The sequence below is a fragment of the Canis lupus genome, chromosome X, assembly GCF_048164855.1.
Source record: "Canis lupus baileyi chromosome X, mCanLup2.hap1, whole genome shotgun sequence".
NCBI lineage: Eukaryota > Metazoa > Chordata > Mammalia > Carnivora > Canidae > Canis > Canis lupus.
This window is the reverse complement of record NC_132876.1, coordinates 28,902,670-28,915,308: the sequence shown is the minus strand read 5'-3', so window position 1 is coordinate 28,915,308 and position 12,639 is coordinate 28,902,670. Positions and strand designations below refer to the sequence as shown.

Below are 12,639 nucleotides of genomic sequence, written 5' to 3'. Positions count from 1 at the left end.
AAGCTTTTCTTGTTCAAATTTGCTTTCTATATTTCACTTGTGCCTAACTTTATTAGTACCAGATAATTTAACTAGTAGAAAAAGACAAAACAATACTCATTTGGAAAAACTCAGAGCTCATAGAATGTTTCAAACTAATTACATAAGGAAATCAGAGAAACGCAGATTTCAAGTAACATTTAACATACATCATATGAATTTGTTTTTAGTTTAACTTGGCCAGTATCAGGAATTTGGATATGGGAATGGGGAACAAGAGATGGACCTCAGAGACACTGGAAGATGAAACAGAAAAATATGGATATAACAACAGTGATTCAAGTCAATAAACACTTCTCAATCTGGGTTCCACTATCTAAGACTGAGTATGAGGTAGGTGGTGGTAGGGAAGGTGAGCAGCATAATGAAAGAGGGTGTCACACTAAAAAGGACAGCATGCCCAGAGTTCTCACCTACTGAGCAGGTGTCCCGCTGTGGAGTCACAGGGGTCACTCTCTGAGAAGAAGCCTTCATGGTCCACAGCCCAGGTGGCACTGAAGGCAGCAGCCAGCAGCTATACACGAGTCACAAGGCTGGGGCTTTTGAGGCAGGCTCTGATCTGTGGGGCTGAAGCCAGAGCTGCTGCCAATACTGCTCCTAAGTATCCTGCAAGTAGGCTGAGGGCTAGAGGACTGGTTGACACAATAACTAGGGATGATGAGAAAGGCTGCACTAGCAAATTCCAGAACAGCAGCCTATATGCCAGAAGAGATAAGGCAAGCAGAGAGGCAATGTCCTCACTCAGAGCCACTGAACCCCAGGACAGAGGAAAATTACACCAAGTAAAAACCTTAAGAATTCTCTGCCCTCCCCCAAGAGAGGAGGAAAAGTCAAAAACAGAAGAATGGAGTTTTCACTCTCAATGGAGCAACCCAACCTAGATGTCTAATCTACAGTTTTTAGACTACACTGCAGCACACATTCTGCATCACCTGCTCTAGACATTAGGGGACAAGTCACTGATTAATACGTATAAAACTGATACATTCTGTGAATATTATCTTCTAATAAAACATACTTAAATATTTGCTTGGTTGGAGGAAACAAGATAAATGTGCAGATTTTTTTGTAGTCCTAAACTACATCTACCTCAATGATTAGAAAAGCATACAGTAACATACCTTCGGTAGAGAGGCTCAATAGTTATGTGAATAAGCTTGCAAATAGCAAGGGCTATTAGCTTATGTGAAGCTGCATAGTATGGAGGCATCTGATCCATAATGTTCTGTGCATGCTGCCAATCACCAATCTTTAACAAGGCTTCCAACAAACCAAGTTTTTGGTTGTCAGGTGGCTAAAATGAACAATTACAGTGAAGATACTCAGAATACAGATTCTGATAAATGTATTTTTTTATTTTAAAAAATTGAGTTAAACACCACAATAATGTATGTCAGCAACAGCTGCCACTCATGGGAAATGCAATATTTCCCTGAAAGTACAATCAAGTTTTTTAGCTATCAAAAAAAGCAACAGGATATGCTTTTTAGGAGACACAGCATGAAAGTTTTTTAGGCCTGAAATTAAGTTCTATTTAATGTTTTACTGTGCCATAGGGAACTAGAATTCATTCATCTTTGAGAATCCCCTTAGGACTTGAAGACATTAATACACAGAGCACAAATATAGCCGTATATTTTACTTAGAATACATTTTGAAATTTAAGTAAGAAAAAAATATGGCAGCCTCCTTTGGGAAGGTATCAGTCAGATTAAAAATAAAACCATCTCTTCAAATTAGTATTCCAAAAACCAGATTTCACCACAATCAAAATTAATAAATTATTCTCCCATAATTCTAAATCCAGAAGACAATGTTAATTTCACAAAAAGAAACCATATATACCTTCTCTACTTTCTCATCTTCTTTTTCCTTTTCTTTCTCTCGCTCATCAATTTTTTCAGAAGACAATACAACCATTGTAAGTTTTCTAACAATTTGCTTAGCTTCCACAATTTCTCGTTTGTGTTCATCCATAATGCAATTATCAGCTGGAAGAAGCTAAAAATGGTTCATTAAAGTTTCATAGAACAGCTAATACTATTTGTATACATAAAAAGCAACACTGTCTACTCTCAATTGATAAAACTATAAATAAGGTCTAGCCTATTAATGACCATGATTTGCCTTTAAAATAAGTTTCTTTCCATTATTTTCTTATAATCTAACAAAGTACTTGAATTTTATACACCTTTTAAAATCAGGTAGTAGTTTTAAGTTCCATCTCTTCTTTATGTTAGAGTTCCTATATTAAACCAATAATACAACAGTTTATCATTGAATGTATTAGTTTACCCAAGAAAATGTGTACCTGTTCCATTAAAAATATCACAGATTTCCCCTTTAAAGGTCAAACTCCAAATTAAATAAAGTACTGTATATGGATCCATTTTGGGAGATCTGAGCTACTAAATTACATGAAGGGGTAAATTTAATTCCTCTAGGTGAAAAATCTCAAGTAAAAAAATTACGAGCAATCTGACATCTCACTTTTCATTTTCTAATACCTATTTGATGACTTAAATCACAAACTAGTTTCTAGCTTATTACAAAAGAGAAAGTAATATGTATTATGTATAGTCGACCCTCCACTATGAAAAAAGAATCAATTATCTCCAGTACAGCCATCTTGTATGAGTGGAAGATGGTTAATGTAGATATTTCATAAAATAAATGAAACACCCGACACGAAAATATAGCCAACAAATTATTTAGTAGTTTCTGCTAGGCACAATGGTGGGCTATAAAAGCATTCCTGCCTCTAGAAATACATAATCTACTTCAGTAACTAAGTCTAATGCAAAGTAAATAATCACTAAACAATAAAAGGAAACATAGTGAAATATTAAACTACATATTGTAGACTTCATCCCATCAGTCAAAAATGGGGGCTGGAGAAAAGTCACTAGGCACTGATGGCAAGGGTGTAAGCAAGACTTTTTCTCATTCTTTCTGCTTTCCAACTGGCCATCAGACCTATTTTTATGGCTTTACTTATGTACCTGCCATACGTCTTCATCTTTTACCCAGATTAATGCAATTGCCTCTAAAAATCTCCCATTATAATGAATAAACTGTAAATTTCTTCTTTTATTTTTTTAAGTAATCTCTATATTCAACATGGGGCTCAAACTGACAACCCTGAGATCAAGAGTTGCACACTCTACCTACTGAGCCAGCCAAGCATCCCTGTAAGTTTCTTCTTATAGTTCCTCTCAATTTTTAGTTTTTTTGTATTTGGAGAATATGTAATTAAGTGCCTCTCAATTTCTAGTTTTTTGTACTTCGAGAATATGTAATTAAGTGCATATAAAGTTACAAATGTTTTATTTTCCTAGTGAACACAACTTTATTTATTATGAAGTGACTATCTTTTTTTGCCAAAAAGTCCATTTTGTCTAACAATAATAACTTCCCTGATATATTTTTCCCACCCTTTTACCTTCAACCTTCCTTTTTCCTTAGGTTTTAGAAGTCTCATGTGAAAAATAAACAATAAATGGGTTTTTAATCCCATCTGAAAATCTTTGACAACTTAACAGGGACACTTAGGCCACTTGCATTTATCGTTAAACTCAATTCAGTAATAAATCTATCGTCATCTATCATCTTTCCATTTGTCCTACCAGTCTACACTTGCCCATAAACTTATACCTATCTTTGAATTCCCCTTTTTCTGACCAACGTTCCATGTTCTCAGTTTGTATATCACTTTTCTCCTTTAAATCTTGAATGGCTCTCTACTTGCAATAAGAAAAAATCCAAACTCCTAACATTACTAGTTTGGAAAAGCCTTCCAACCCCCCCCCCCAACAAACATGGTTACTATCTATTCTGAGCCCCCACAACACTTGGTGAATACCTCCAATATAGTAGTTATTATATAATGCAAAGTGTTTCCTTCATTGCTAGACTATGACTGCTTCCAAGGTAGAGACTGAGTTTCGTTCAAGTCTGTAACCACAGTACGAGAGACCAGAAAGTGACAAAGTGATTACAAAGACAGTGAAGATGATGTCGGCTTTAGACAGGTTTAAGTCCATTGGTATCCTAATGTACAGCCAAATAAAACAAAAATTTCTATACCAAACCTAGTTTTTTCAAACTGACAGGCTAAACTGTTGCTAAACTGGAGGTCATCAATCACAATCACATACACACTCTTCTAGATCCTGGATCCAGCAATAAAAACACAATACTATTTATTTACTACCCAGTAAAAACACAAGAAAAGCCATTAAAGAATATAAAGAGTTCTCCATTCATCTTGAATGCCTAAAATTAACAGCTGGGGAGAAGGAAAAAGTATCTAGATAATCTCATATTTCTGATAATTTGCGTATAAGACAGAAGTCTAAAGCCACATTGGTTAGAACTTGGCCTCTCTTCCCATGAGATATACTCTGCTAACAATTAAGAACTTCATATCCAACCATGAACTAAGAGTGACAGAAGGTATTTAATTTCCATAGTTTGTCGAAGAATTAAATTCATTTACTTCATAAAGTAAACACAAAGCAATAATGTGCATTATGGCTTCAAAACTTAAAACTTGAGACCCTAGAACCAACCTTGAAGTGCTATATGGCTGCCTACTCCTCTTCCCACCCCTGGGATGGACAACCAAATATTCTTAGCAGCCCACTTGACTTACATGTACATAAAGATCATCTAAATCAATAAGATTAAACTGTAGAAGTACTGCTGCAACTCTGTATAAAGATGACGGAGTCTCTCCATTTGGTTCCTTGAAAAACAAACAAAAAAGTTTCTGTTTAGTGCATAAAGTGCAACTAAAATCATATCCTTTACCTATCAATAATTAAGAACAATTACACCAAATAACTAGATCAATAAATGATAAGTTTCATTGTTCTTCCTGAACATACATCTGAATTGAGGACAAAGATAATTAGGTCAACATCCCTTTTCACAAACATCTTCTGATGAACACAAATAAAGGTTTCAAAAATGGACACATTTTACAATGCATGCTAATATTTCAACAAAATCTGAAAACGAAGTGAGATTTTATATTGCATAATACTTAGTTTTAGGTTTTGTTTATACGTGTGTTTTCTTAACTTGTTTTTCAAGTTTTTCTCAGTGGAGATGCAAATAGACAAGAATGCAAATTTGGAAGTGCTGAACTGTGTCTACACTTTTCTGCCTATTTTACTTCTTGGGTTTTGTGTTAAATATATCTGCTTGTCAACTGATTTCCCCTTCAAAACAGGTGTCTATACATATTACATATGGATAAATCAACATTTTAAAATATAGAATGTCCAATTCCAGGCCAGCCCTGTGGACCCTGCACAGAAACAGAAGGATATTTGAATGTTATCAAGAAGAATTTTCCCCTATTCTTAAACTGCTTGTGGTCAGCTGAATGGAAGAAGTCGCGACAACTAGCAATTACTAAATGGCCAGATGCAAAAAAAAAAGCAAACAATGACAGTACATTATGTTCTGCTTCTACTCAACACTAAAAGCAAGATCTTTGCAAGGCTCCTCACAATTGTGGTAAGTGTTATGGATATAACATAGGAAGCTAACCACACTAATGGATATCATATAAAGAAGGCACTGTTCACTGTATTTTTTAAGACAGGTAAGTCTTCAACTTCACAAAAGTTTAATTCTAAATGTATATAAATGGTTATTTAGTATCAAAACATTTCAGTTTCCCATAAAAACAAATGGTAGTCAGGGTTTCAGAGCAAACCCACAAAAGCTTATCATCTGACTTGAATCCACCAAAAATACTCTCATTACTCCCCTTATTTCTGTGTTTCAAGGAGTTCAACGCAGAAGCCCCTGACTCCTAGGCCAAACATCAACTCCCATACTATCTTCATATTGCTCTGTACAATCCCTGTTCTGTCCTGTCATTCTGTATTCTTGAAAACCTTCCATGGAATCCTCTGGAATTCATAATCCGTCCTCAGCAAAACCCCCTATATATATCCTGAGCCTCTCCTCTAACTGTTCCTTCTACCGTCCTGCTCAAAGAGAGCATAAGACGCCCCAGGAACACTACTCTCACTGTAATCCAGTCAAGCAGTGGCTCTTTTCTCCAGACCCCTCACACTACTAGGCCTGGAGGTAGGGTATGATTCATCTTTGCTTTTTATAGTTGTTTTCAGATTATTCTCCCTCTACCCTCCCTTTAAGCCCACCCAATTTTGAATTTCCAGTCACTCCTAATCCCTTACTATTGCTGTAGTCTAGTTCCATTCCACTGTGGTCAAAGAAGATATTTTGTAGGATTTCAAAGTATTAAATTTATTGAGATGTGTTTTGTGACCAGAGTCTATCGTGCAGAACATCCCATGCACACTTGAAAAAATATGTAATCTACTGTTGCTAGGTAGTGTTCTATGTATATTAATTAAGTCTAATTGGTTTATGTGGCTGTTTAAGTCCTCTATTTCCTTTTGTCTAGTTGTTCTATCCATTAATGAGAGTGGGGTGGGGTATGGAAATGTCTAACAACTGTTGCAGAAATATTTCTCCTTGCAATTCTGTTAATGTATGCTTCATAAATTTTGAGGCTCTGTTTAGTGCAAATGTGTTTACAACTGTTTTATCTTCTTAATGGGTTGACCCTTTTATCAATATATAATGTCCTTTGCTGTGTATTGTAAAATTCTTTTTTTAAAAAAGATTTATTTATTTATGATAGACAGTGAGAGAGAGAGAGAGAGAGAGAGAGAGAGAGGGAGAGGGAGGCAGAGACACAGGAGGAGGGAGAGGCAGGCTCCATGCCCGGAGCCCGATGCAGGACTTGATCCCGGGACTCCAGGATCGCGCCCTGGGCCAAAGGCAGGCGCTAAACCGCTGAGCCACCCAGGGATCCCCTGTATTGTAAAATTCTTAAAGTCTATTTTGTCTAATATATATTATAATAGCCACCCCAGCTCTCTCGTGGATACTATTTGCATAGGATATCTATTTTCATACTTCCACTTTGAATATATTTCTATCTTTGGATTTCAAGTGAGTTGCTTATAGAGAGCATATAGTTGAATCATGTTTTATACATTCTGCCAAACTGCCTCTTGATCACAAATTTTAATCCATTTAAAGTACTGAAAAGGAAGGACATTTGCCATTTTTCTATTTGTTTTCTACAGGTCTTATATTACTTATTCCTCATTTATTCCTAATTTATTCCTCATTTCTTCCATTATTGCCTTCTTTTGTGTTTTTGGTTGTTTTTGTTTTTTGTTTTTCTGTAGCGAAGCCTTTTCATTCCCTTCTTTCCTTTTCTGTTTTTTAGTTATTTTCCTAGTGGTTACCTTGGGTATTGCAAGTGATATTTTAAACTTAATCTAGTTTGAACCAATACTAACTTAGCTTCAGTAGTATACAAAAACTCTGTGCCTATACATCTCAATCCCCCCTTCTATATTTATTGTTTGCCAATTAGATTTATAACTACTGTTTTATTCTTTTATCTTTTAAATCACATAAAAGGAGCTACAAATAAAAAATACAATAATACTGGCTTTTATGTTTACCTATGTAGATACCTTTACCAGTGTTAATTCTTCATATGGCTTCAAATTATTGTCTAGTGTCCTTTAATTTCAGCTCAAAGGACTCTAGCATTTCTTGTAAGGCAGGTCAACTAGCAACAAATTCCCCCAACTTTTGTTTATCTTGGAATGTCATAATCTCTTTGAAGGATAGTTTTACTGAATACAGAATTCTATATTGACAATTTTGTTCTTTCAGCACTTTATATATGCCACCCCGCTGTCTTCTGAAGAGAAATCAGCTGTTAATCTTATTGAAGATCTTTTGTACATAATGGGTCATATCTGTTTTGTTGCTTTCAAAATTCTCTTTGTCTCTGGCTTTCAACAATTTGAGTATAATTATAATATGTCTTGGTGTGGCTCTCTTTGAATTCATCTGCTTGGTGTTTGTAGAGTTTCTTAGATGTGTAGATTCATAGCTTTTATCAAAATTGGGAAGTTTTCAGCCATTATTTTTTTTTCAAACATGCATTCTTGCCCCTTTCTCTCTCCTCTGCTTCTGGTACTCCAATGTAAATATTGGTACTGGATGGTAACCTATCATCTTAGACTCTTCATTTTTCTTCATTCTTTTCTCTTTCTGTTCCTCATACTGGATAACCTCAACTGGCTCATCAAGTTGGCTGATTGTTTCTTCAGTCTGCTGTTGTACCCCACTAGTGCAATTTTCATTTCAATTATCATGATTTTTGACTCCAGAATCTGTTTGGTTCCTTTTTTTATATATAATTTCTCTTTTTTTATATTGTCTGGTCTCCTTTAGCTCTTTGTTCATGGTTTCCTATAAATCATAAGCATATTTAGGACTGGTGATTTAAATTATCTAATAAGTAATCACCTGGACTTGCTCAGGGATAGTGTCTATTTTTTTTCCTTATGAATGAGCCAGAGTTTGTTTCACTGCATACTTCATTATTTCTTGTTGAAAACTAAAACCCAGAATTCGTAAAAGCTGATTGACAGTTTTTACCAGCTCATTAGTTGCTTTCATGGAGGGACAGAGCTCTGGAGTTCCCTACTCTTCCATTTTCAGTTATGTCCTACTCTTGCCATCTATGGACTCCTGGGTCACTGTCCTTCATTTAGCAATGATCTCATAGCTTCTGACTCACTGTCACTCTGTCCAACTCTATTCCTTTCTTAATTTTTGGAGACTTTCATATATATGTAAGTGATATTTCCATCATGCCCGCCTCTTGGCTCCTGGAACTTCTCTCTTCCAAAGATCTTCTCTTCTACCCCATCTCAGCCATTCATTCCATATCCTAAACTTTAATATTACCAATACCTACATTCCTTCCAAAATGTCAGTTTCACATATCTACCCTCAAATGGATCCTTAATGCTGGACAGTCACACTCTATTTCTCTCATTCATTCATTCATTCATTCATTCGCCTCTCTCCTATATAATTATTTCCTACCTTCTCTCCTAACCTCCAATACCTCCTCTCCCTCATCCTCTCTCAGCTGATGACCTTCTTTTCTATTTTAGTAAGAAAACTGGAACAATGAGTGAAATTTCTACAAAGTCTCACCACCATATCCATCCACCTACATATGCTGCTTTTCTAGATGAACTCTCTATGCTCCCAAAGTCAATCCATCCACTGATGCCATAAACTCCATTCTCTGTATCCAAGAACATTACTCCAATAACTCTCTCCTCCTTTCCTACAGTTTTCTTCCTTTCTACTCAATCATTCCCATTAGCATAAATATGTGTTCTCTCATCTTCAAAGAATAATCTCTTGAGCTCACTTCCCCTGGCAGCTACCTTTATGCCTCTTTGTATTAACTGCTTTAGAGTTGTCTACTCTCACGATCTCCAATTCTACTCTCCCCATTCTCTAACACCAATCCAACTTTACCAAAATGGCTAGTTTTGCCCTCCCCAATGATAAATCCAATGAACAAATTTTAGTCCTCATCTTAAATGACCTATCAGGGCATTAAACAAAGTTCATCATTGCTTCTTTCATTTAGTTTCCAAGATGCTATATTCTCTTTGTTTTCCTCTTACCTTATATATTATTTCTCTATCTCCTTTGCTGATTCCTCCTCTTCCCCAGGCCCTTTAACATTGGAGTGCCAAGGCTCAGCACTGGTTCTCTTCTCTGTCTCTCTATACCCAACTCTTGGTGATTTCATCCAGTATCACAACTTTATAGATCATCTACATGCTTCTGACATCTACATTTCTATTTCTGACCCAGTCCTTTCTCCTGAACAGATCTATACATCCAGTTATTTACTCAACGTCTCACCTAGATATCTAAGACATCTCAAATTCAGCATTATGCAAAACTGAAATTCCTGATTCCCACCCCAGGTACACCAAACCCATTCCACCTGAAATTTACCCTATCTCAATTGATATAACACCATCGTTTTTGCTGCTCAGTCCAAAAAAGAGGTTAGAAATAGCCTTAACTCTACTTCTTCACATTCTGTATTTAATGAACCAACAAATACTATTGACTCTACCTTCGAAATCTATTCGGAAGATCAACTTCCACTGCATATTAACCGTATCAATTCACTGAAAACCTAAGTCAAAATACACATGCACACAATGTCTTCTGTCTCTTATCTCTCTCTCTCATATCCATACCACTCATATCACCATTAGAGGCCACTACTGAAAAAACCCTTTACTCTGATAGCTAGTAATTAATAGTGGGGGGAGGGAGTGAAGGAATCATCCTGCCTTTCCAGTAGGAACTGTATTTCAGTGTAACCAAGCAACCCAAGTTGATAAAGGACAATTCTTCTTTACAGAAAAATGATAGCTAATAAATGTGGAAGGCATGATAACAGTAAATCAACAATTTGGAACCCCTAAGGTAACAATGGACTCAGGAAAGGATCATCCATGTATTCTAAGCCACGTAATGTAAGGTTAATGAAAAACTGGATATTCACATGGTGCCAAAGTATCAACATACAGATAACTTCCTATTAACATGAGGGAAAATGTCATTGTTGAATGGAGGGATAAGACTGTCATCAGCTTACTAGGACATTAAAAGTCAGACAGGTATGAGATGTTACATGATATGAAACATATAGCACAACCTGTGAAGTCTTTTGGAATTAAATATTTTACCTGAACATGGTCAAGCTCCGAGATCTAAGTACAAAAGACAAGACTGGTGACAAAGAACAAATTTAACCAACCACGAAAAAGCAATCAGATAAATCTAATACTTGGAAGACTAATGGAATCTTCTATGGTAATGTTCTTTTCAACAAGTCAATGCCATTAAAGGAATGGGAGGAGACACTATTCTAAATTAAGAGACTGAATAATCCTAACAAATAAAACACATGGCCTCTGACCTGATCATTGTTTGAACAAAACAGTTATAAAATGTATTTGGTGGCAATTTGGGAAATCTGAATATGGCCTGAGTTTATTATATAATAGCAATCAAGTTAGATATAAAATTGGTATGATGGTTATATAGAAAAGTCCTTCTTTTTAAAAAGTACAAATTAACATATTTAGGAGTAAACATTCATGATACCTATACTATAAATTGATAGTTCCAAAAAAGTATACCAACATGTTAATAAGCTTATTTTTAGGGTATTCATTACACTAGTCATTCTTTTCTATATGTTGGAAAATGTTCCTATTAAAGTAAAAATATAAAAGAGAAACAAAATGAAAAAACTTAAGTCAGATCACATCACTCTCCTACTCAAAATCCTCCAACAACTTCACCCCACCATCAAAGTCAAAAATCTTGCAACACTAGCTTTATGTGATGTGTTCTCTCATCTTTGACCTCATCTCCTACCACTCTTCCCATCAGTCTAATCCAGCCACACTAGTCTCCTTATTCTCTTACTGGCTGTTCTCTTTGCCTAGTACCTCTTCCCCACATATCTGCACAGTTTAAACCTCACAGCCTTTGTTTCATTGTTTAAATTTACCTTTTCAATGAGGTATATGCTCACTATTCTATGTAACATTGCAACCTACCACTCTATCACTCGCACTCTTCCTCTACTCTGCTCTACATTTTGTTTGCCTCATCTCATTGATCACCTTCTAACATACCATATAATTTACCTCAAAAGTAAGCATCACGAAGGGAAGAATTTGTTTGTTTACAGATGTAGCCCCAGCACTTAGAACATTATTACCTGGCACATAAGAAGTACTCAATCAATGTTTCCTTTTTTATCAAATATTTTATTTTTTTAAAGATTTCATTTATTTATTCATAGAGACACAGAGAGAGGTAGAGACACAGGCAGAGGGAGAAGCAGGCTCCATGCAGGGAGCCTGACGTGGGACTCGATCCCGGGTCTCTAGGATCCCTGGACTGAAGGCAGTGCTAAACCGCTGAGCCACCCGGGCAGCCCTTATTATTTTTTTTTTTTTTAAGTAATCTCTATACCCAACTCACAACCTCAAGATCAAGAGTCTCATGCTCCACCAACCAAGTCAGCCAGGTGCTCCAAAGATCAATATTTTTTTAAGTGGGTTCCACACATGGAGCCCAACACAGGACTTGAACTCATGACCCTGAGATCAAGACCTGAGCTGAGACCAAGAGTTGGACACTTAACTGACTGAACCACCCAGATACCACCAATCAATATCTCTTATGTGAGTGAATTTAGGTTATAACAATGCCTAGCCATGATGACACTATTACTCCTATTGTTGTGTTTTGAATCCAGAAACCAAGGGACTGTGATATGGGTAAGAGTCCTCATCTCCTTCCTCTTTCCTGTGGCAAGACAACACCAGCCAAGTTTATCTTTTGGTACCCTTGCACTTTCTAGTACTCCTTTCTGTCCTTTGTGCTGATCCCTCATGCAGTCCCTAAGCCCTCTATTATAACCATCTCTGTTAGGGAATCAAACAAATCAAATGTCTGCCAAATTTTCCAAAGTGTGCTCTCAAACTGCTTACATTCCATGCCACCCTTCTAAATCAAAACATCCAGTATAGCTGATCTTGGGTTGAAACTAGGATAAAATCACTCTCACTGACTTCATAGCATAAATAATGAGCTTTGCCTAGAAGTTCTAGC

At 36.2% G+C, this 12,639-nt stretch overlaps 1 protein-coding gene and 1 long non-coding RNA gene across 9 annotated transcripts in view; one reads left to right on the top strand and one right to left on the bottom strand.

Annotated features, from left to right (window-relative positions):
• The window catches only part of THOC2 (THO complex subunit 2), a 129,760-nt gene that overhangs the window by 54,668 nt on the left and 62,453 nt on the right, over positions 1-12,639 (bottom strand). For all 8 annotated transcript variants that reach the window (XM_072816488.1, XM_072816484.1, XM_072816489.1 and 5 more), the window contains exons 9-11: positions 4,694-4,786; positions 1,885-2,040; positions 1,161-1,333 (exon numbers count right to left, since the gene is read on the bottom strand). In XM_072816488.1, coding sequence (XP_072672589.1) covers positions 1,161-1,333; positions 1,885-2,040; positions 4,694-4,786 — 422 coding nt within the window. The remainder of the gene's footprint in view (positions 1-1,160; positions 1,334-1,884; positions 2,041-4,693; positions 4,787-12,639) is intronic.
• On the top strand, positions 214-10,974 carry LOC140627905 (uncharacterized). Its single transcript, XR_012026412.1, has 4 exons — positions 214-372; positions 3,143-3,230; positions 5,338-5,565; positions 10,367-10,974. It is a non-coding gene; the product is annotated as an uncharacterized lncRNA (long non-coding RNA).